Below are 24,475 nucleotides of genomic sequence, written 5' to 3' on the forward strand. Positions count from 1 at the left end.
TGGTTTTTGTAAAAATGCCAAAAATAGGGTATTTTCAGCCCACTTTTACAAAAAAAGACCTTCTGGAAACACTGTTAAATCATTCTAATTAGAAAGAGCATGTTTCAAGCCCCCTAAAAAAGTAGGGTTGGTGTTTCATCACGGATGTATAAAGCCCTAAAAATAGGGATAAAGTTGAAGATGGTTCTATGACAACGTCACATGCATTCTATTATTGTTTCGTCTTGTTTGTTTTATAGACATCATTACTATTATATTGCATTGGTCCATGGTAACATTGTCACTACCAGTTCAGGCACTTGACACAGCAATCCCGTCATCATAGTGGGCACGCCCGATAGCTGTGCAATATCAGCCAGTGGTGGGTTCTGGAAGAGACTACTGCCAGTTTGCTCAGGCGTGTGCTGCGTGCATACGCTCGCTTTGCATATGCATGCACAATACAACTAAAATTGCTATGCGCAGAAGCAAAAAACAAGATGGCAAAAAGAAGAGAATCAGTTTGTGGTCATAGCAGGCCTGGGTCGCTGCCAAGCTACTACCAGTTTGATTGAACTGGTCCTAACCAGTAGGAACCCATCACTGAATACCAGCCATGGGTGGGTTTCTTGGTTCAGGTTCCCAAGCCTATAGTTTGGTTTCCTCCTTGAAATTCCATGTGATGTTGCCATACAATGTCCTCAACTTTGATGTATGCACATTTTTACACCAAATTTCATCGAAATCCAGGATGGTCAAGCAGGGAGCCCCAGGCCACTTGACAAGGAATGACCCTGATATCACATGACTACCAACATGACTACTTTGTTCAAAGTTGTGTGGCTTGTTAAGTAGGCAAAGGTAAGAAGCCTTAAGGAATCCTGGGGCAGGGGAATCATGGAAGGCCCTGTTCAGGACCCGAAAATCCTTATCAAAAACAAAGCAGAATTTTCAGGCCCTTGGTGGAGACACTCATGCACAACCTGCACTGAGTCTCCTAGGGTCTATCCCCATGATGGCGAAAGCACGCGGAGCCATGTTCCTGCTGGTCAGCTGACTTTCTGTCGTTTTCGCCCTCCGGAGGCTTCCCTGAAAAACTGCCCAACACGCAAACTGGAAGTTCAAGAACAGACTTCTGGTTTGTGCATTGGACTGGTTATTTTTTACCCTCCAGAGGCTTCAGGAAAGTCTGAAGCCTCCGGAGGGGGAAAAACGGCTGAACGGGCAACCCAGAAGTCCGTTCCCAAACTTACGGTTTGCGTTTGGGTGTTTTTCACCCTTCCCAGGCTTCTAGAAAGCCTCTGGAGCCTGGGGAGGGCAAAAAACGGACCTACCGCGCCCACTGGAAGTTGGAAAGTGAGCTATTTCCAACCTCGGGGGGAAGTAGGGGAGGCTGGTTTCCCCCCTTCTCACTCTCCAAGAAAGCTATGCTTGGGGCAGCAGGAGGTGGTCATGCGTGCATGTGCAGGGGGCACGGCATGGTTGGGGGCATTAAAATATGGGGGTGGGCACGCGAGTGGTCACTTGTGGTTCGCCATCACTAGTCCATTCCATCCCCCTGAGGCATACACCACTCCTTTTCTTATTGTGCGACCTTTCTGTTGAAGAGTGGAAAATACTTTTCCCCCCTTAGTAAACAGACCCTCATGGCCTGCACTGGGTCTCCCCCACTAATTTAAAAAAGATGTAAAAGGAGCATATAAATAGTAGCCCTTTCAGATTTTTGCCCAGATTAAGAAGTAAAATTATCTTTGAATCTTTCTCATAATTTAGAAGAAAACTACTGTGCTGCAGTTTGTTACCATGTATTGATGGACATAATTCATTGTAAAATTTTTGTCAGTATATTTGGCTCTGGAGATTTCGTCTGATTAATGTTCTTGAAAGCCTTTGTAATCTCTATATTAAATAAAGGAACATCTGGACTTCTGGTTGGCGTTGTGGCAAAACAATCATGGATTAGCAGGACTCGGCAAAACCTACCTGATTCCCGTCCATCAGGAGGTCCTACCGGGCCAGTCATCCTGGAGGGGTGAGGAACAAAGGAGGGACCCTTTATTGATTGCATGGGGATAGTAGTCCTCCCGCTAGATCCAAAGGCACCCTCAGACTGATGGACGGAAAAAGAGACGGTCATTACAACACGATCAAAGCTGTGACAACCGTGACAGAAGAAAATACGACCTAGCAATTTGTGAACTGCATACTAGATCTGAGTAAAAATATTTCTAGTTTCTTTGTAGGAGATCACTCCTGAATAAAGAAACCTTTAGAAAAGTGTGGCTCTAAGAGAAGAGGAAGGGATTGTATTCCCACCTCTAAAAGAAGCGATGAGCCAAACACCAGGAGACAAAAGATAGATCCAGAAAAAAAGTTAGAACTTTAATGGGATATTAAATTAAATCATAAAAAAACTAGACTGGAGATTATAATACTTTGAAAAGTAACTTAAGATATTGGAAAGTAGTTTTCTCTTTTTAAATTGGAAAAGTAAACGTTCCGGCAGAGAGCAAACATTTGCTGAATAAGTTGGAAAAGAAAGAGCTGGGATGACACCTACTGGCGGGAAAAGATATTACACAACTTGAAGTAAATACTGGAAATATAGAAGATAATAAACTTGAACTAGATAAGGGGACAGAGATAAGGAACAGCTGCAAAGCTGCTTTACGTGTTATTTAGGGACAAATGGTGAGCTTTTGGAAGTCCTTTGAACCTTGGTGGAATATAAATATTGCTGACTGAATGGAAATGCTTTGAATTGCTTTGTGACTGAACGAAGTGACTTTTTGGCTCTTTCTGGATTACTGAGACACTGGGGAATTTGGTGGGCCATTTTGGATTACAAATAATTCCTGACAGAATAATTTAGTAACTGACTGAATTGGATCTTTGGTCTGTTGGCTTCTTAGATTATTGGGATATTGGGGATTTTGGTGGGCCAATTTGGATTATAATCATCGATTGGCAACATTTTGAGAGCTATAGAAGAAAAGTGAAATAAGACAATACATCTAAAGCAAGACATCCAAAGGAAAAGTTGAACGACAATACACATTACTCTAAATGTTTTTTTAAAAAATATATTTATGTAATTTGAAAATTTAGGAATACTGTAATAAGGTATTTTTGGGGTAACTAAAGGTTGCAATGTATTATATGTTGTAATACAGTGTAATAAATTTGTATGAGTGTAAGACTATAAGACTGTAAGATTAAAAGACTATAAAATAAAAGGTAGATCAAATACAGAAAGAAAAATAAAATGATGAGTGCTCCAAACTTAACCAAAATTGGAAATAAAGTATTGTTTAATCATAAACATCATCATGAGATGAAAAGGGATCTGGGGGAGATGAAGGCAGAGATCCAGAATATGGATACAAGACTAGGAAACTTCCAACAGATGATAACAAAAAATGAACAAAGGGTTCAGAAAATAGAGGAGAAATCAGAAGAAGCCAAGAAAAAAGTGGAGGAGATAATTCCAAAATTGACAGAAGCAAATAAGGATCTGGAAGAGACAGTTATAATCCTAGAAATGGAGAAAGGGACCCATTTCCTAACATTCCAAAACATAGAAGAAGATAAAGAAGACCTTCCAGAAGTGATGATAGAGCTCTATTGGGGCGAAAGTACTAGAAATAGATGGAGGCGGAGGTAGATAAAATATTTAGAATAAATAGGAGCTATACAAGGAGACATAAGGTCCCAAGGGAAGTAGAAGATAGAAATTATAAAATAACAGAGTTGGGAGGGACCTTAGAGGTCTTCTAGTCCAATCCACTTCTTAGGCAGGAAACCCTACACCACTTCAGATAAATGGTTATCCAACATCTTAAAAACTTCCAGTGTTGGAGCTTTCACAATTTCTGGAGGCAAGTTGTTCCAATGATTAATTGTTTTAACTGTCAGGAAATTTCTCCTCAGTTCTAAGTCCTTCTCTTCAATATTGTTCTTTCTTAGGGGTCCATTCAGTGTTGTTCGGCGATGTATCAACAGAGAAACTGGGCAACAGTTTGCTGTCAAGATTGTCGATGTAGCAAAATTCACTTCAAGTCCAGGCTTAAGTACTGAAGGTAAAAAATCAATTGTTATCAAACTGTTTTATTCTCTTTTACTATCTTTGTAACAATTACTGTATTTTTCGGAGTATAAGATGCACCTTTTTCCCTCAAAAAAGAAGCTGAAAATCTGGGTGCATCTTATACACTGAATGCAGCATTTTTTCCTCCCAAAACCCTTCCCCTTTCACCAAAATGGCCATGCATAGCCTTTAGGAGCCTTGCACAGTGCTCCTGGGGGCTGGGGAGGACAGAAATGAGTGAAAAACTGGCCATTTTTTGCTCAATTTTGCCCCTCCCTGGAGTCCCCAGGAGCACTGTACAAGCCTCCGAAAGGCTATGCATTCCCTTTTTTTGACAAAAAACGGGCCAGTTTTCACAAAAATCGGGCCATTTTTTGCCCATTGTTGGTCCCACCCTCCCAGGAGCACTCTACAAGCCTCCTAAAGGCTATTCATGCCCTTTTTTGAAAAAAAAAAACACCCAGGCCCGTTTTCGCAAAAAACGGGCCGTTTTGGGGAGATCTGCATAGTGCAAAAAAAAAAAAAATTTTAATTTGCCTCTTCAAAACCTTGGTGCGTTTTATACCCCAGTGCGTCTTATACTCTGAAAAATACGTTATGTCCCAAAAAACCTTTTGGGATTTTTAACCCCAAAGAAATACTCCATTTGAAAAGTATGTCAGTTACAGGTATTTTCTGCAAGTATTAACAAATTAAAGAAAATGAAAGTGATTAATACTGTTAGTACTGCCATGTGGCAACCAGCCCATTTCTGTTTGCTTGCGGCCGCAATGGAGCAGTAGGCTGAGTGACACGCCAGTGCTGTAGCCATGAGGCAGTTGTCTGGGCATGGATGGCCTGGCTGTGGGGGCCATGAGGTAAGCTGGTAAGGGGCCCGTGGGGCACCTCCACCCATCTCACCTCACCTCATGTTGGTGGCACCACAAGCAACTAGATGAAATGGGTGGATGGGCGGCTGTGCAGGCACTTAAGTAGGGCTTACTTTGGGGTAGGGATTATATTAGGCACGTAAAAATATGTTAGGGCTGATTAAATTATAGATAATTATAAATGATTATTGGAGCAATTAAGAATAAGAGTATCTGCTACTATTGCTACCTACTGTATATGAAATCTTTAAATACAGAGAGAGTATGCTATTGAATGATATTTGTTGAGGATGAACATCAAAGGAATACCACTATCATACCCTTCTGGTTGAGAGCTTCTTCTCACTGGGTTAGATCTTTGGGAGGGCTCTGTCCTTGGGTAGTCTTTCTATCTTGGTTATATCTGCAAAAATACAACATAGAAACAGGCATAGAGTGTTTTCGTTTTCATGCCTCTTTCCTTTCTTGTATATGATATATATGTCTGGGTAACAGCATTTTTTCCTGTAAGTATTAAAGTCATTCAGCATCAGCAAAATACAAGACTCAGATAAAGTCCACCCCCTGCATTCAATATTTTACCATATCTAACTGTTTGTTCCTTTTTGTATATTATTGGATATGAAAAAGCTTCAACGGTTGATAGCCTGACTGGGATTTTTAAATAATATTGCCTTTTGATTTTCGCCCAATTCAGTAACAAAGCCTCCCGTAAATAGTGTCTTCTAAAATAACCCTGTGTTTTAGTTTCCTTATGCCAGTGGTTCTCAACCTGTGGGTCGGGACCCCTTTGCTGTCGAACGACCCTTTCACAGGGGTTGCCTAAGACCATAGGAAAACACATATTTTTTTAAAAAATGGAAAACATAAAATAATTTTATTTTAGGTTGAGACCCACTGCCTTATACCATAGAAAAGCATGCCATCCCAACAGTAAGTCATTTCCTTCTACAGTCAATAATCTAGAATTCCTTAATGTTATCCACTCCTTAACCCACATCAAACTTGTTGCCTGGTAATATAATTCCCAGTTAGGTAAACCCAGTCCTCCTCTTATTCTAGCATCTTGTAACAATTTTAATTTTATTCTTGCTTTTTTCCCCTGCCAAATAAACTTCAGCACTATTTTATTTAATTCTTCAAAATAGTCTTTTCCTAATCTAATTGGAATTTTCTGGAACAGATATAAAATTCTGGGTAAGATGTTCATTTTGAGTGTAGATATTCTCCCTATCATTGATAGTTGTAGGTTTTCCCATTTCATCAAATCAGTCGCAATCTGCTGCTTAAGTTTATGATAGTTATTCTCTTTAAATGTGCCGCATCTTGCAGTTAAGTATATCCCCAAATATTTGACCTTGTTTATGACTTGAATCTCCAAGGCTTCTGCCAATTCTTCCTTTTGTCTTGATGGTATATTCTTTGTCAAAATCTTCATTTTATCTTTATTTATTTTCAAACCTGCTTCTTTTCCATATTCCTCTATTCTCTCTATCAATTTGGGTGCCGTTTCTAATGGGTCCTCAAGAATAAAAACCAAGCCATCTGCAAATGCTTGTAGTTTATATTCTTCTTTTTAAATTTTCATTCCTTTTATTTCTTTTTCTTCTCTGATCTTTCTATTTAAGACTTCTAATGTTAAAACAAAAAGTAAGGGTGATAATGGGCAGCTTTGTCTCGTACCTTTCTTTATTTCAATAGCATCAGTCAGTTCTCCATTTATCATTATCTTTGCTGTTTGTTTGTAATATATGATTTGAATGGCTTGGGTAAATTTCTTACCAAAATTCATCTGTTCCAGTTGTAAGAACATAAATCGCCAATTCACATTATCAAATGCTTTCTGAACGTCTAAAAACATCAAAGCCATTTGTTTTTTGGCATGCGCCTCATAATACTCCAAGGTGTCCAGAATTATTCTCATATTATCTTTAATTTGTCTTTTTGGTAAAAACCCATTTTGGTCAGGGTGGATAAAACTATTTAAGTATTTTTTAAGTCTTTCTGATAATATTGAAGCAAATAACTTATAGTCTGAGTTTAACAAAGAGATGGGTCTGTAGTTCTTAATTTGTGATAAATCAGCCTCCTCTTTTGGCAGAAGTGTAATATATATTTCTGACCATGATTTAGGTATCCTGCTCTCTGACATCACTTCGTTCATAACCTCTAATAGCGGTAGGGACAGCGATTCCTGAAGTGTCTTGTAGAATTCCGCTGGCAGCCCACCTGGGCCTGGGGCCTTTCTGTTGTTTTGTTTTTTAAGTGCTTCGGTTAGCTCCATCATAGTTATTCTGCCTTCTAATATTGTTTCAATTTCTTTAGTATCTGGAGAAAGTTGGTTTCTTGTAGGTATTGTTTAACTCCTCCCTCTTCTATATTCTCTTGTTCATACAGCTTACCGCAGTAATCTTGTATAATTTTCTTCTCTGCGTTTCCATGACAAATTTGCCCTTTGTCATCTTTTAATTGCAATATTTTCTTTGATTCTCTCTCTTTTTTCAATTTATACGCCAACCATCTACCTGGTTTATTGGCATTTTTGAAGTAATTCTGTTTAGCAGCTCCATTTTTTGTGCTAATTCCTCCTTTTCCAGTAGATCCATTTTGTGCTTATTTATTTCCATTTTTATTTTAATGTCTTTTTTTTGTGGGGATTTCTGTAGCTCTTTTTCAAGGGCCTTATAGTCATTCTCTAAACCTTTAAAAATTGTCTTTTTCTTTATATTTCTCTTTCTTGTGTAGTCTATTATCAAGCCTCTGGTGTAGGCCTTCATTGTATCCCAGAAATTCTGCATCAATGTATCTTCTTTTCTATTTTTTTTTGGGGGGGGGGGGGGGAAGCCAGTTCTTTTTCCATTTTCTGTACAAAATCCTTTTCTTTTAATATAGTGTTGTTTAATGTCCATCTAGATCTTTTCCTTTGTCCTTTCCATTTATTTATAATTGGATTGTGATCTGCCCAGGTACTTGTTTCAATCTCAAGTTCCTGTATGTTACAAGTCAATTCCATTGTAGCCCATATATTGATTCTGGAACATGATAAGTCTATTTGAATAAAAGGTATATTTTTTTGTGTGGGATTTCTTTCTCTCAGACATCTTTTAGAGTTATTTCATCTGTCATTTTAAAAAAGGATTTGGTGAGTGGTTTTCTATTTAGCTTTGTTGTTTTTCATGTCTTATAGTCCATGTTCTGATCTACAATTCCATTAAAATCTCCCATCATACAAATGTCAGCATAGTCCAAGTCAATTATTTTCCTGTGTAGTTTTCTATAAAATTCCTCTTTATCGTTAGGAGCATAAATTGCAATTAAAAGTATTTTCTTGGAGTTGTCCATAATTTCCACCATCAAGATTCTTCCATCATTTGTATAAATTTGTTTCGCTGGAATTGTGTCTTTATTGTAAAAGATCACTCCTCTTTTCTTACAGCTTGCCAATGCAGTAAATATTTTCCCAAGTTTTGGCTGCACCAATAAATATTCATACTGTTTTTGAATATGCACTTCTTGTAGACAGATTATATCCAATTTTATTTTTTCTAATTTGTGGAATATTCTTCTCTTAATTGCTGAGTTAAGTCCATTTATATTTATTGTAATCCATGTTTATATTTATATGTTTATATTTTATAAGTAGGATTTATAGCTCTAGTTGATCTCGGTTCTCGTGGTTCTCTAACCGCCTACAGCACCTTCTTCTGTTTCAATCCCGCCTACAGCACCTTCAACTTTCTCAGTCTCAGCTGTGGATGCCTCTTGGAGTTCTAACAATAATTCTTCTTTTCCAGCCTTCTCAGCCTTCCCTCTCAGATGTTCTATGAAGAATACTTCTGCTTTTTCGGTTGTGTCTATTCTGTATCTTTGTCCTTGCCACGCAAATATTAGATCTTCTGGTATAAGCCATCTATAATTGACGCCTTTTTAAAGAAGAATCTTAGTCAGGAATTGATATTCTCTTCTCGTCTCTCTTACTCTTCTTGGAATTTGTACAATCTCCTTAGCCTTTATATTCCAGTTTTCTATCTCTTGTTTTCTGTAGAATTTGTGACTTGATTATTTTCTTAGTAAATCTTCCCTCTGGAGAGCATTTCTCGCTGCATATCTTGTGTAAACTCAAAATGCCTCGTCTATACCATCCATCATTTTCTCTTGGGTTATCTCTAACACATGTGTCAGAATTTCTGATATTATTTGTGCCAAGTTCTCTCCTTTTTCTTCTTCTATATTTTGAAATCTTAAGAAAAATTCTGAGCAATCCATCTCCCATCCCAATATTCCGCTGTTATCTTTTTCTAAAATTAAGAAAAGGAGAAAGAAAAAGAAAAAAGTGTTTAAATTTTTCCTTAGTCCAATTCACTTAAAACAATCTAACAAAGAAAAAAAATTCTAAAAAGAAAAAGTAAACAGAAAAAAGGAGTCACAACTTCCAAAACAGAGTGAAGTAAACACTGCCACCAAAAAAGAAGAAAAAGAGTTCAAAGCTTTTATAAAGTGAAAGCCTTTCCAAGGTCACTCTTAGCTTTCCTTTTAAACTTTTTTTTAATTTATTCTTTCAAGATAAATTTCCAGACACTGAAAGTTTCCCAAGGAACACCTGTATAAACAACCATGTTCCTCTCACTATCAAGCCTTGATTAAGTAACCTTGAAGGGAACAGCTTCTCTCCACATTCATACAAAAATAAAAATATTGTTTCAAATCCACTAGGTGGCAATGATACTTGTTTCCCACTCTCAGTCTTTATTACATCCTGCCTTTTCTTTTCTTTTTAAAAAGAATAGAAAAAGGAAAGCCAGGAAAGGGCAAAAGTAAAAAAAAGGAAATTCTTAGACAGTTAAAGCTTAATTGTACTAATGATTCCAAAGAGTCCAATAAAGAAAGTAAAAAAAGCACAAAGAGCCAGTCCAATTTAAAAAGTGAATTACAATATAAGTCCAATCAGGCTGCAGGCAATAAAAAAGGGGGGAAAAGGAAACCTTCAATTGACCATGCCTTAGATCCACCACTTACTCTCTCATCAGTCTTTATTTTGAATTAAATCTCCAGATTTAGGGTGTTCTCTCTCCAATTAAAAAAAAAATTAAAACTCTCACCAAAACGACATGCTTCTCTCCTGCCCTTGTGTTAAGGAGCTGTCAGCAGTTCCAGCAGCCTAATGGCTGACTCGTAATCACCTGCAAGAGGGGCTTTTTCCCAGATCACCAGAGACTTTGCGGGTGTCTCTGGGATCGACAGGGTATACCCCTACCTACCACCGTTTCTACGGGGCGGTTTAGGTCCAGTTGGACCATCCAGGCGACCGGAATTCAGTGGTGATCCCGGAGCTCCAGGAAAGTCCGTCGTTTCACTGCAATGTCAAGCCCCTCCCTCTGCAAATTATTCATAGCTGCTTTACTAGCCTTTGCCAAATATCAACCACATAGAATCATTTTAGTTAATGGAACATCATAGGATTCTGAAAATGCTATTCCTAATGAATTGCAACGGTTATCTTTTTATTGCTTTTTTTGAAACAAATCATTTTGAATAAGAGTTTACTTGGTAGTTTAAATCCTTTTTGGTTTAACAGATTAAAATGTAAATACTGTAGACCCGTGATGGCGAACCTATGGCACGCGTGCCAGAAGTGGCACGCAGAGCCATTTCTCCTGGCACGCGGAGGCATCACCAGTTCCTCTTCCGGGTTCGGGCGCAGCAGCCAGCTGGTCTTGACACGCATTGGTGTGCCAGAAAGCAGAAGTGGAGCCGCCCGGTGCGCATGCGAACGCTAGGAAAATTGTCTTTTTGTTTCCAGGGTGCACATGCGTGTCGGCCATTTGGTGATCTGGTTCCTGGCACGCATGTACACCAAAAACCAGCAACAGGAAGAGCAACGGCCGCGCGTGCCAAAAGACACAGTTACCGTTACCAGGGGCGAAGGGGTGGCAGTGGCTAGAACGGGCGACCGCCGCCCCTTTGTCTCTTCCCCAACAGCGGCTATTGCGCTTCCGCTTCCAGTCGGGAGCTGCTGGCGGGGAGGCGAGCTACCCGCATAAAGACGCCGCCGAGGGTCTGGCAGAATATATCCCGGCTGGAAGCGGCAGCTCTCCGGACTGTGGATCCTCATCAGAGCTGCAGGCTGGAGCTCTGAAGAAGTCTGCTCAGGCGGGGGGAGGGGAGGGAGGGACGCCTGGGACCGCCCGTCCTTGCCATCGCTACTCCTTTGCTGTTGCGCTGCTTCTTCCAGCCGGGATATATTCTGCCAGACCCTCGGTGGTGTCTTTATGCGGGTAGCTCACCTCTCCGCCAGCATCCCGGCTGGAAGCAGAAGCACAACAGCCGCTGTTGGGGAGAGGATGAAGGGGTGGTGATCGCCCGTTCTCTCCACCGCCACCCCTTCGCCCCTGGTAACGGCGACTGTTGTGCTGCTGCTTCCAGCTGGGACACTGGATGAGCTGCTGGCAGGGAGGCGAGCTACCCGCATAAAGACGCTGCCCAGGGTCTGGCAGAATATATCGCGGCTGGAAGCAGCAGCACTCCAGACTGCGGATCCTCATCAGAGCAGCAGGCTGGAGCTCTGAAGAAGTCTGCTCAGGCGGGGGGGAGGGAGGGATGCCTGGGACCGCCCATCCTTGCCATCGCTACTCCTTTGCTGTTGCGCTGCTTCTTCCAGCCGGGATATATGCTGCCAGACCCTCGGTGGTGTCTTTATGCGGGTAGCTCACCTCTCTGCCAGCAGCTCCTCCGCCAGCATCCCGGCTGGAAGCAGAAGTGCAACAGCTGCTGTTGGGGAGAGGATGAAGGGGCAGTGGTCGCCCGTTCTCTCCACCGCCACCCCTTCGCCCCTGGTAACAGCAACTGTTGCGCTGCTGCTTCCAGCTGGGACGCTGGATGAGCTGCTGGCAGGGAGGCGAGCTACCCGCATAAAGACGCCGCCAAGGGTCTTGCAGAATATATCCCGGCTGGAAGTAGCAGTGCTCCGGACTGCAGATCTTCATTAGAGCCGCGGGCTAGAGCCGAGCAAGCAGCCCGCTCGTGTGGGGAGGGAGGGAAACCCTTGTCCATGCTTGCCACCGCCACCCCCTCACCCCCAGCGGCTGTCACAGTGCTGCTTCTGGCTGGGATGCTGGAGCAGCCAGAAGAAGGAGAAGCTGCCGTGGGGGAGGTGGGCGGGGCAGACACCGATTGCAAATGCTTCTCCCCCAGTGCAGTCCGAGAGACAGCAAAGAGCCTCGGGAGGGTGGGGAAGGCTGTTTTCACTCTCCTCAAGCTCCTTGAAAGCTTCTCGAGCCTGGGGAGGGTGAAAAACGGGTCTATCGTGTGCCAAAAGGGAGGGGTCATACGCATGCGCAGGGTGTGTTTGCGCGCATGCGCAATGAGGGTTCGCACGCATAGCATTATGGGTATGGCATGCCTGCGTACGACCCCCTTGCGCTCCCCCCACTTTTGGCACGGGAACCCAAAAAGGTTCACCATCGCTGCTGTACACTATCAAAAGATTTCAGTAGTCAATGGCATCATTTACAGATAAGTAAATTGCAGTGGTTGGCTATCATAAAATTCTGAGAAAAGCCTAATTAATTGAACATAGGTTTTTTTTTAAAAAGCATGAATGAACAAATGAATTAGTTATGGATTATCATATTTGGCAATTACAACCTTATTCATGGAAGGAGTAACAGTACTAGTACTTACACATCTTTCAGCTGTGGATTAATGCCTATTATATTACTCCCTTGATTATGGCATTATCTTATTTTGCATTGATCTCTTTGAAACAAGAATCCTGGATGTATATTGTTTGTGTTAATCTGCATGACAACATTTAATTTAGAATTTGCAGAATGGATACCAAAGAAGCACACCAACAGAAACGTCAGGATTTTAATAAAGCTTTAAACAGCTTACTTAATAAATTATCCCTAAATACTTAATGGCAGGGAAAGTTCATGTTCTAGAACATGACTCATGAGGGAGCTGGGAAAAAAGGTGTAAATCATATAAACCTTTTTCCCCACTCTCCTCACCCTTTGGAATCTTCAGCTTGGTTCTGGATAATTAGCAAGGGGAAACAATGTTTGTATTATACTCATTGGAAAGGAAGAGATTACAAAAGAATACCGGTAAGCAAGGAAACAGTGGGGAATGCACATTGAAAGGAATGCCTTGGCATGGGGCTCCTGGCTTCTTACAAAAGGAAGCTTTTGGAATAAAATTGATTAGAATTCGTGCCAATTTTAGATAGCAGTTCAAGCCACAAAGATGCTAATTAATTAATCAGGGCAAAGAAAAGCAGTTTAGGAAGAGATAACTTGTTCAAGCAATCTCTCCCCCCCTACAAAGAAAGAAATTCTGTTAACTAATTCACATGGCCATTAAGCAGATTATGCGGTTAAGCACATCTACGTTCCCCATTGACTTTGCTTGTCAGAAATTGTCTCAGAAGTTCACAAATTGTGATTCCCTGGCTGCAGGATGCTGCAACCATCATAAATGTGAGCCAGTTGCCAAGTGCCTAAATCACTATAATGTGACTATGAGGATAGTGCAATAGTTGTAACTTTAGGATTACTTTGTTCAGTGCTGTCATAACTTCAAATTGATGTTCAACAAATGTTCATAAGTTGAGGACTACCTGTATCTTCTCTCAAATATCCAGAACTGATACAAAGTTGGATTTGTACAGAGCAGTTGGATTACTGAGAATGCACCGGTACTATGGCTGATGTTGATTGTGGTGGAGGAAAAATAAGATATTTCCAAATATTTGAAAACTACCAAGGAGAGAAGTCACTGTGTTGCTACCAAACTCTGATTACTTAAAAATTGATTGTGATTGAATATTCAAATCTGTGATATTCCAGCAATTTATGTATCTGTATAAACATGTACAGGTAGCCCCCACTTGTACAACCAAAATTGGGACCAGAAGTTTTGTTGCTAAGAAAGGTAGTTAACTGTGCAAGCTTTTTTTGCCACTTTTGTTAAGTAAACTTAGCTTCCTGCATTGACTTTGATTGTCAGAAGCTTATTGGGAAGGTCACATGACCCAGGATGCTGCAATCATCATAAATACATCCAAGTTGCCAAGCACCCAAATTTTTATCATGACCATGGAGATGCTACTGTCAGTCATGAGAGTGAGGAGCACCATAACTAATTTTTTTCAGTGCCATTATAACTTTGAATGGTTGCTAAACAAATGATTATAATTCAGGGACTGTAAAACAACAGCCATTTAGATGTAGAAATATATGTTGTATAGATAGCTAAAATAACTGATGCACTAAAAAAAAAACAGAAAATATCTTATTCTGCTAGGGGTTGAAAAAAATTAGAAAAAAAACCTGAACTCACTGAAGAACACTAATGGCTCTTTTCCTTAGAAAGGCCTATGTGCTAGACTGTAATCTCACTTACCATATTTTTGCTTCATAAGACACTCCAGACTATAAGACGCACCTAGTTTTTGGGGAGGAAAACAAAAAATCTGCCTCCCAGCCCCAGCACGTTGCTCGGCAGGACTCCACTCCAATCAGTGGGCTGGCCAACCAGAAACTGCTCTATTGCTGCCTCCTCTGTGTCTGCTGCCTCCGCCGGGGTACACTGGAGCCTTCACCTGCATTCCCCAGCTATTGCTGCCACCGGCCTATCAACAGTTGGATCAGCCTCCCGAAATACCATGATCAGCTATTTACAGGCGGTGGGGATCACTGTTCGCCACACAGTATCACTGATCGGTGGTGTTCCAGGGAGCCTATCCAACCGCCAATAGGTGGTGGCAGCAGCAGGCCATTCACCACTGCTGCCTGTCGCTGCCACTGCACCAACTCTCCCCCCCCCCCCCCCCATTGCTGCGGCCTGGTCTGTGATGCAATATTCGCTCCATAAGATGCAGTCATTTCCACCTGCTTTTGGGGGACAAAAAAGTAATGGAGCGAAAAATACAGTATCTTCTTAATTTCTTATACATGTGCTCGTTAATATTTATATTATGCCATTGTGTATTACATATTGAATTGCCACAAAATAACTATATGGTGATATAATATTCAATTGTCAAAACTTTTGTAAGCATTTAAAACTAATGTTACAGCAAATATTTAATTATAAGAATTTAATTAGGAATATATCATCCTTGTTACTTTTGCTATGATGTGTAATGATACAGAAATTACTGTCTTCAAACAGATCTGAAGAGGGAAGCAAGTATCTGTCACATGCTGAAACATCCTCACATTGTTGAACTTCTGGAGACCTATAGTTCTGATGGAATGCTATATATGGTTTTTGAATTGTAAGTTTTAAATTCTTCATATTTTTTTGAGATTTTCAGTTATTCTAGAATGCCACGTATAGTTTTCACATTGTAATTTGTACATGTATATTGTGTGCATAAATACACGTGTATTATGTGTAATCATAATTTGCATATTCTGTTCAAATTGTAACTACCATAGTTATATCTTACCAGAGGAGAATAATGTGATCAGTTAATGAAGTGAATAATGTCCTTTAAATTAGTGATCAATACTATACTAAGGGGAAAATACACTTTCATATTATGTTTGCTTTTATATTCTACTCCACTCTATCTACTCTACTCTTCCAATTCACAGCTTACATTTTAAAAGTAAAATAAAGAGGAGGAGGTGGAAATGAACATTCAGAAAAAAACTAACCCACAGAGCAGAAAAACTATAGAGGCTTAATAATCATCCAAAGCCTAGGTTAAGGATCAAAGCTAGTTTTTCCAGTGTGCTGCTTAGAGTATCCAAATGAAGGGGTTAATTACGATCTGCTTGCCCAGAGACTGAATTGAAGAAAACTTGGCCACGCCTCCTCCTTCACTCAGCAGCTCAGTTTTTCAATTCAGTCTGCCTAGAGAGACGCAATCAAGTTTTCTCCAGTTCAATTTTAGCATTCTTTGGGTTCAACTTTTGGGTTGTCTTTGCAGCGCAGCAGGTCAGTTTTCAGTTGAATTAGAAAGTTGGTTTTATTGTGGGCTGCGGTCACGGGTGCGCTGGTTTTCCCCGGTCTGCCGGAAAGAACTGCCACCAGACGATTCTGCTCCTTCTGTGCATCCGAGAACTGCAGCCGGGGTGTTATTGCCTGATCACTCGGGCTAGCCCATTCACCGCTACCTAGGTCGGCTCAGGAGCTGTGAGTTCAGTTCACCTTTCTCAAGTTTCGCTGTTCTGTGAAGGGTTTGGTCTGGCTTCGGTGCAGTTTGAAGCTTGGTCTGCCATCTTCCTGTCACCTTCCTTTTGCCTGCATGGGCGTCAGCAGCGCCAAGAGTGGCCGCAGCGGTTCAGCCTATTGGCCGCAATTTGAATTTCCCGGCTGTTTTCCTTGGCGCCAAACAAGCCGTTATGCAGCTGCTGCCATTTTGCTGCCGCGAACCTCATTGTGAGCGAAGAGGTCAGCAGCATGCTTGCAATCTCGCTGAGTCACCTCTAAATGGGATTGTTTTCTTGCGCCTCGAGAATTGAATCTTCACGATCTTCTAGTGCTCCCTTATTGGCCTCGCACAGTTATCCCACTGAGTGGCACTTCTGCTTGGGCGGCTAGGATCGCAGGAGTGTTGGTTGCAGGTTTGCCTTGGCCTACCACTGGGAGCTTTAAGCTTAATATAGCAGAAGGTGCAACTGTCCCAGCCACTGGGGAGGAGGTTCCCCCAGGAGCTCACCTTTAGCGGCGCCATCCTCGAGCAGGGTAGGAAGGCCTGCTACCAGAGGCACGGCCAGCAGATCGAAGGCCAAATACAAATTGGCTGCAGGCAAAGGGCCTTGGAGAAACAATTCTCCAAGGCTTCAAAAGAAGCAGGGGCTGCCAGATCCCCCCGCCTTTGCAATTGGAGGAATTGCCTTCCCTTTCAATCCAGGGATCCCCTCCACGCCTGGGAACCACCAGGGACTGGTCCCCTGACAATATTCAGGTACAGGGGCTATCCACTGAGGATGTGGGTCTGGGCGCTGACTCAACCCAAGGTGCATTGGGCTTGAGCCTTCCTCAGGTTTCTCAGGCCAGGCATTCTACCCCCGAGGCCAGGTACTCCTTGCCTGAAGCTACTTTTACCCCCACAGCAGCGGGGCTCCGCAGGGAGGATGGACAGCTTCTGGGCCTCCCTAGGGAAATCAGGGACTTCATTTCTGTGGCCATTTTGCAGGGGGTTGACTCCAAGCTTCTTCGGAGGGCAAGGGCCCAGAGGGCTCATTCGAGGCCTACCCCAGGATCTATGAGGGATCCTCCCTCCCCATTGCCATTCACACATAATGAGGATTTGCTATTGGGTGACGAAGTCTTGGGGAAATCAGGAATTGTCTGATGATGAGGGTAGAATCCAGGACACACCCATGTCTGTAGGTCTTTTCAGCCTGCCCTGTTTAAGTCCTTGTTATTCAATCCAGGACTACAATCAACATGGGCAGCAAGGGAACTCCGGTGGAACCCTCACTGGGGCTTGACTCTACTGATTGCCTGTTTTCTGAACTGGTTCTGGAACAGGAAGTCATTCCTTCCCCTAAGCTGTTTCTGGATGTCATCCAGAGGCAGTGGTCTCAACCAGCAGCCATTCCCCTGCCTAGTAATAATGACAAGTGGTTATATGGCCCAGTCTGCTCCTCTAGATGCTGTCTGTGGATGCACCGGTGGTGGCCTTGACCTCCCCGGCCATTGTGCCCTCAGATGTATCTGAGGGTTTCAAGGCAGAGGACCCTAAAGCAGAGCAAACTCTCTGCAAGATGCACCAGGCGGCTGCCTTGGCAATTCGAGCAGCAATTGCTGCGTCCTTCTTCAATAGGACTTCCCTGGTGTGGCTCAGACAGTTGCAAGCTAGGTTAGCCCCTGAGGACATGCACCTCCATCAGGATGTTAACAAGCTAGTGACTGCCTTAGAGTTTTCCTGTGCACTGCTTGGAGAGTCCAAGCAATGGGTTAATTCAGTCTGGTTGCCCTTGGACTGAGGAACTTTTTTTCCTTTCACCACACCTCCTCGTGTGGCCACTCCCCAGAATTTTTCCTCAGTCAAGCCCGTTCGGATGTAATAGCTAGAGTTCCAGCTGAATTAATCCCTTTTTTGGCTTGGACTCTCTATAATTCCTTTTATTTTTTTCCTAAATTCTCCCCTCTACCTTACTACAAGTCGTGCTTTGTTGCTGTGTCTTTCTTCCAACAGTTTCGTTCTCCTAGAGGCCAGGAGGTAAGCGTGAAGGTGGGGGGGGGTGCTCCTCAGCCGCGCCGCTTTGGACAGCTTCGGAGGCCCGCCGCTTGCTTTTTAAATAGGCGCGGCAAGAGCGGCGAGGTCTCTGTCTTCTTGGCCCCTTGTTTGTTGTTTTGCCGCAGTTTTTTCTATCCCTGGCCTGCTCTCAAGACCTCTGCCGCAGGGAGGAGCGTGCGACCGTCGTTTCAACACACGGGCATCGTTTTTCGCCTCCCTTCACCCCCACGCTGCAGCGGTGGCCATTTTGGGCGTGAAAAATTTGCGCCCTTTTGGCAACGGCCATTCTGCTCAGCCACGCTGAGGCTGCTGGGGGGTTGGGGGGGCCTGGCAAGGGTCTCCAGGCCAGTCCACCAACCTCCCTCCCCCTTTTCTAGCAGCGCTGGTTCCCGGGCCGTTTCATGGCCATCACACCGGCTCAGGGAGGGAGCCCTTTAACACGCAGGCCACCCATATTTTTTTATAGTCCTGTCCCTCCCTGTCTCTCCTGAGGGGCCTTGCACTTGGGTGCAGGCCCCAATCCACCTCTGAGGCCTATAACTGATGTCTCTTGCATACGGATTTTTTTCCTCTTTTCTATGCCAGCAGATTGCAATGTTTTTTCTGTGTTTAACATTGTGCAAGCTCTTGCCTTTTTAGTTCTTCTTCCAGCACAGCCAGTCTATGCCTCCGGCTTTCAGCCTTGTCATAGCCTTGCACCATCTTACGTGGTCATTGACTATGGAGCTGCCCAGCCCCCCAGATTCCCAGGATACTAGACCAGGTCTCTCCCAGGCCCCTAGTAAGGGATCCTCCTCATCAGGGAGTGGGGGAGTGGGCAAAGGCGGGGGGCGGCTCTGGGAAACATCGTTCCAAAGCCCCGTCCTCAGCAGAGGCCAAGGATGCTGAAAGGTGCCAGCGGGCCCTTGATAAGCAATTCGAAAAGTCCCAGCACCAGGCAGGCAGGGAACCATCCCACTATGATCTTCCCTTGTCTCGGGATGACCCATTAGTGGTGATGTCTGAGGAGATGGAGTCTCAGGACTTGTCCCCAAACAGGTCACTGGCGGAACCAACTTCCCCAGCCCCCTCTTGGGCTTGCAAGCAGGCCCCTCCCCTGGGGGACCCGTGCCAGGATGACATGCCCGAGGATGCTCCCCCTCCCCAGAGGATGTTCTGGACCCCGAGTCCGACCAGGAGCCCGAACTATTGGCTCACATGCAGGCGGTAGTGGCTTGCGCCATTGCCAAGGGCATCGCTGATGGCATGAAAACACGTGATCCGCCCTCAGCGGCACCCAAGGTTCCCAGACCCGACCAGTCCGCCCCTCCTCCGGCCAAGCGGGTCCGCCACCCTTCCCTGGAATCCTCTGTGGTCAGTGAGGCCTCTGCCCTTGAGGACCCTGACCAGGAGGGCCAGAGCTATCAGAGGACGAGGACCTACCTCCTGATGCCCCTGCCTTCGCGGGGCTCTTTAAGCCTAGCCGTTTTAAGTCAGTCCTCCACAAGGTCAAGGCAGCCACTAAGGTGGGAATCAAACCCAAACCTGCCCAACCTGCTCCAGAGTTGACTCCTGTCAACCCTAACGCAGTCATGTTCGACATTCCCACTCCTCAGCAGGAGCTGGTACTGATCCCTGGGTAGTTCCTTGATCTTATTCAATGTCAGTGGGCCCAGCCTGCCACACAGTCCTCTCCCAGTGGAGAGGACAAGAAACTTTATACTATGGAGCCTGCTCTGGAGGACCTCTTGTTCCTGCCAACTGTGTACCCACCCATAGCCGCTCTTACCTCCAATTCCTCCCTCCAGCAAACCTATTGGAGGGCCTCAAGGCGGAGTATAAAAAGGCGGAGAAGGCGTGCCACAAGACCCATCTTGCGGCCGCCTGGGCCATTAGGGCCTCTTCGTCTGCATCATTCTTCAACAGGCCTCTGTCATTTGGCTCTGTGAGCTGCTGACCAAGCTTCCGGCGGGGGACATGCGCCTCCGCCAGGATATGTCTAAGATCATCACGGCTTCCCAATACGCCGCTGATGCATCCCTCAATGGCACCAAATTTGCCTCAAGGGCTCTAGCGTCCAACATCACTTCCCGTCGTTTGGTCTGGCTCCAACATTGGCAATTCGCGATTGCTGCGTCCTTCTTCAATAGGAGTTCCCTGGTGTGGCTCAGACAGTTGCAAGCTAGGTTAGCCCCTGAGGACATGCACCTCCATCAGAATGTTAACAAGCTAGGGACTGCCTTAGAGTTCTCCGCAGATGCCACACTAACTGCAGCAAAATTTGCTACCAGAGCTAAGGCGACTAATGTCACCTCCCGCCACCTCCTCTGGCTTTGCCATTGGCAGGCATATATGCAATCCAAATGGCGCCTGGCAGCGGCACCCTTCAAAAGGGTAAGCTATTTGGGGAAGCTCCCTATACATAGTAAAAAGTTAAAGAAACCTTGAGCCCCTTTTAACTCACGCTCACATCCAGATGCTATTTTGAAGGGAAGCTTTTCCCATAATTCCTATATAATGTCACTAATAGCAATAGCACATAGACTTATATACCACTTCACAGTGCCTTACAGCCCTCTCTAAGCAGTTAACAGAGTCAGTATATTGCCACCAACAATTTGAGTCCTTATTTTACCCACCTCAGAAGGATGGAAGGCTGAGTCAACCTTGAGCCTGGTGAGATTTGAACTGCCAAATTGCAGGCAGTCGGCAGAAGTAGCCTGCAGTACTGCACTCTTAACCACTGTGCTACCGTGGTTCATGCATGTCTACTGTTTCTTCACTTGCCAGGCACACTGCAGAACAGAGGAATTCCAGATATATAATCTAGAATTATAAATCTCGATAAGAGTTTTAGTCCTAGATGTGATTTTTTTCCAGGAAATGCTGATTATTTATTTATTTATTAAATTGATGTGTCACCCATTTCACTATTCAAAGCAACTTTGGATAACAATAAATTTATAAATATTAAATATTAAACCCAAGTGCTTTTTTCTCAAGGGGCAACTGGACTTCCTTGGTTTTGTGTGAAGATGTTTCACTTCTCATCCAAGAGGTTTCTTCAGCTCTTACTGGATGATAGGAAATAGAAGTATTTATATTCCTTGCAGACAGCTGATCATTTGCATTCTTTTAGAGAGTCATTGAGGTCATCTGAAGGTTTATCTGTGTCCTCAGAGTCACCAGAGTAGTGCAAATGGGTATGGAGCCTTCTTGGAACCATCCAGTTGAAAGGACTGTGTTGTAGACTAGAAATAGATGACAAGAAGACAAGATTCAGCGGTCCATTTTCATTTAAAAGACACAGATAAACCTTCAGGTGGCTTTAACAACTCGCTAAAAGAATGCAAGTGACCAACTGTCTGCAAGGAGTATAAATCCTTCCATTCTCCACTATCCAGTCAGAGTTGAACAAGCTTCTTGGATGACAAGTGAAATGTCTTCAAAGAGAAGCAAGGAAGTCCAGCTGTCTCTTGAAAAAAGCACCTTTGGGACAACTATGACCTGGATGAATGAGAATCTCCATAGACATAAAATATTAAAATTAACAAGAATTAGATTTTTTTAAAAAAGAGCATGAATGGTACAGTGATAGGATCTTCCCTCTTGATCCATATCCACCTCCAGCATAAAGCACCCTAATCAAAGCTCCAAACCAAATGGGAAAACCAGCATAAGGTGAAAAAAGGTTGTGGGGGAAGTGGGCCTTACCTCCAGAAGCAAGATGTTCCAAAGGGCAGGGCCCCTATAGAAAAGGCTCTAGTCCTAGATCCTGCCAACTGAAATCCCTTAATTAATGGGATCCATAGCATACTCCTTCTACCACACCAAGTGGCGATAGTAATCCCACTGGGGCTTGTTACTTCAATATATTCCTTACACTGATTTTAAATTGATGTAAATGTATTCGTTTTTTAAAAGTTTTCATTTGGTTAGTAATATTTTGCTGGGTTGAACATTTTGTTTCCACCAAGCTTTTTAAAATTTATCTTTAGTATAATTTTCATTCTAGAAATAACCAAAAAAAAAAAACCTAATTATTTGGGAAGAACTTGTTATACATAGTTTTCATTATTAGGAGAACTAGTCAAATACTAAGATTATCAGAGAGTTTGTCACTGTTAACTCCCAAGTATTTGACCTTCTTTTCAATTTTGAAACTCATAGAAAAAAATAAGTTACAACACCACCTAGTGTCCAAACTAATGTGCAAATTAGCTGAGTAAATGGATTATTGAGATTCCGCAAAGCACTACCATGTTTCCCTGAAAATAAGACATGGTCTTATTTTCTTTTGACCCCTGAAATAAGCACTTGGCCTTATTTTCAGGGAGGTCTTATTATTTTTGAGGTGCAGGAGGTGGCAAGCATGGTCACCTCATGGCTGCTGCTGTGTTGCAAAATTTTGGGGGAGGGCTTATTTTCGGGGGAGGGTTTATTTTAGCACATGCGGTCAAAAGCCCAATTGGGCTTATTATCTGGGGAGGTCTTATTTTGGGGGAAACAGGGTAGTAATCAGAATATAAGCCCTGTTTAAGTTTTAAGTTGAGAAAATTAAAATATATGCCTTCATATCCAATATGTAATTTGAAAAAGAAAATCCAAGGAACTAGCCCATAAGATATGGCATCTTATCAGTCTGTTTAAAATATTTAGAAAATATTGTCATTTAAATATATGTTAGTTTTGGGGTAGCATTGATTTTAAAATATTTTTCTTCAAAATACATGGGAATTTTAACTAGTAATATGCCACAAACAGAAATATTTGTTTGTTTATTAAATATATATCCTGATTTTCATTCTAAAATCCAAGGTAACATACATAGCATTTTCCCCCAATAGCTGTATAAAGTAGATTGGCTTCAGAGAGTGTGACTGACCCAGCATCATCCAAATACTTCTGTGAATAAGAATGAACTATTTTTCCTATTAGCCCCACATTTTAATCACTATCAGAAAGTAACTATTTCTAATAGTTATAAGATATTTAAATGAACTTTTAAAAATGTAAAGAAACTTAGAACTAGTACATCTGTATTAGACTTGCTCCATTAAAATCACTAATGTACTATGCAATAAACAACACTAGCAATATCGCCTTGATATTTCAAATATATATTTTGAAAAGGTAGTTCCAAAGTAAGAATAACTACTGGAAGAGTAAATGCACGCCTTTGATAGGTGAAGAAATAATTTCTTCATAGAAATTATTTCATAGCCTTTTGAGTTTCTAGTATAAGAAACTATACAGAGACAAGAATACCTTATTCCCTTATTGTAGTTTGATAGAATAATGGACTTTTGGAATCTTGTCTAAATTTCTGTCTGATCCATCTTAAAATCAACGCATGATTATTTTGAGTCTTTTACTGTCTCATACCTTTCCCAGGCTCTAACTTTTTTTTTACACAGAAATGATGGATTAGAATGCTGCATTTTAATGAATTCAATAATTCATTTGATAATATTGAAACTAAATTGTCAAAATGTTAGCCACCGCATATAACAAAGAAATTGGCCAATAACTTTCCACAGGATGTGTCATAATTTCACTTTCAGAATTATTTATTATATATAAAAACATTACTGAAGGAAGGAAGGGGGGAAGGAAGGAAGCTTTTTTTTTCTAAATGGCATCTTTGGAAACTTCTAGCACTGTAGAAACAAGAAAACCAATAAACATTTTCTATCAGTCTATAAACATTATTGGGATCATAGTTACATTGTTTCATTTTGTTTTTACATAAATTCAAAAATTGAGCTGCCATTGTCATAAAAAAAGCATTAATCCATACATTTTCTGAGCAAATAGAGTATGGAATTTTTGGATGTAGCATATAGTTTCTTTTTTCCTTCCCAGACATACCACTGAAATAACAGGTGGAAAGTTGGTGATGGGTGGATGCTCTTATATATTGTGCTTTTAGTGTTAATTATCTCTGATTGACATTGCTTGGCACAGGAGAGAAACTGCTGTTGTCTCAATTTAAATTGAGACTGCTGTATTCTCCAATATTTTCAACTGGATTATAAAGATTAAATATATACTTCAACTGTTATAATACAAATAGTCCTTGGCTTTTGACCACAATTAAGACCAACATTTATATTGCTAAGCAAGAAAATTAAGTAAGTTTTGCCCCATTTTATGACCTTTCTTACCACGTTTGTTAAGTGAATCACAGCAGATGTTAAATTGGTAACAGTTGTTAAGTGAACCTGGTTTCTGCATTACTTTGCTTGTCAGAAAATCACAGATGATCACGTGACTCCGGGACACTGCAACCATACAAATAAATGCAGTTGCCAAGCGTCCAAAGTTTGATCATGTGATCATGGGGATGCTGCAACA

General features: G+C 42.4%; 1 protein-coding gene across 11 annotated transcripts in view; it reads left to right on the forward strand.

The window, feature by feature from the left end:
- CASK (calcium/calmodulin dependent serine protein kinase) overlaps positions 1 to 24,475 on the forward strand; it is a 187,803-nt gene that overhangs the window by 40,723 nt on the left and 122,605 nt on the right. For all 11 annotated transcript variants that reach the window (XM_081951512.1, XM_081951509.1, XM_081951514.1 and 8 more), the window contains exons 2-3: positions 3,946 to 4,058; positions 15,112 to 15,217. In XM_081951512.1, coding sequence (XP_081807638.1) covers positions 3,946 to 4,058; positions 15,112 to 15,217 — 219 coding nt within the window. The remainder of the gene's footprint in view (positions 1 to 3,945; positions 4,059 to 15,111; positions 15,218 to 24,475) is intronic.

Source organism: Natrix helvetica (genome assembly GCF_964273705.1).
Source record: "Natrix helvetica genome assembly, chromosome: 4".
NCBI classification, from domain to species: domain Eukaryota; kingdom Metazoa; phylum Chordata; class Lepidosauria; order Squamata; family Natricidae; genus Natrix; species Natrix helvetica.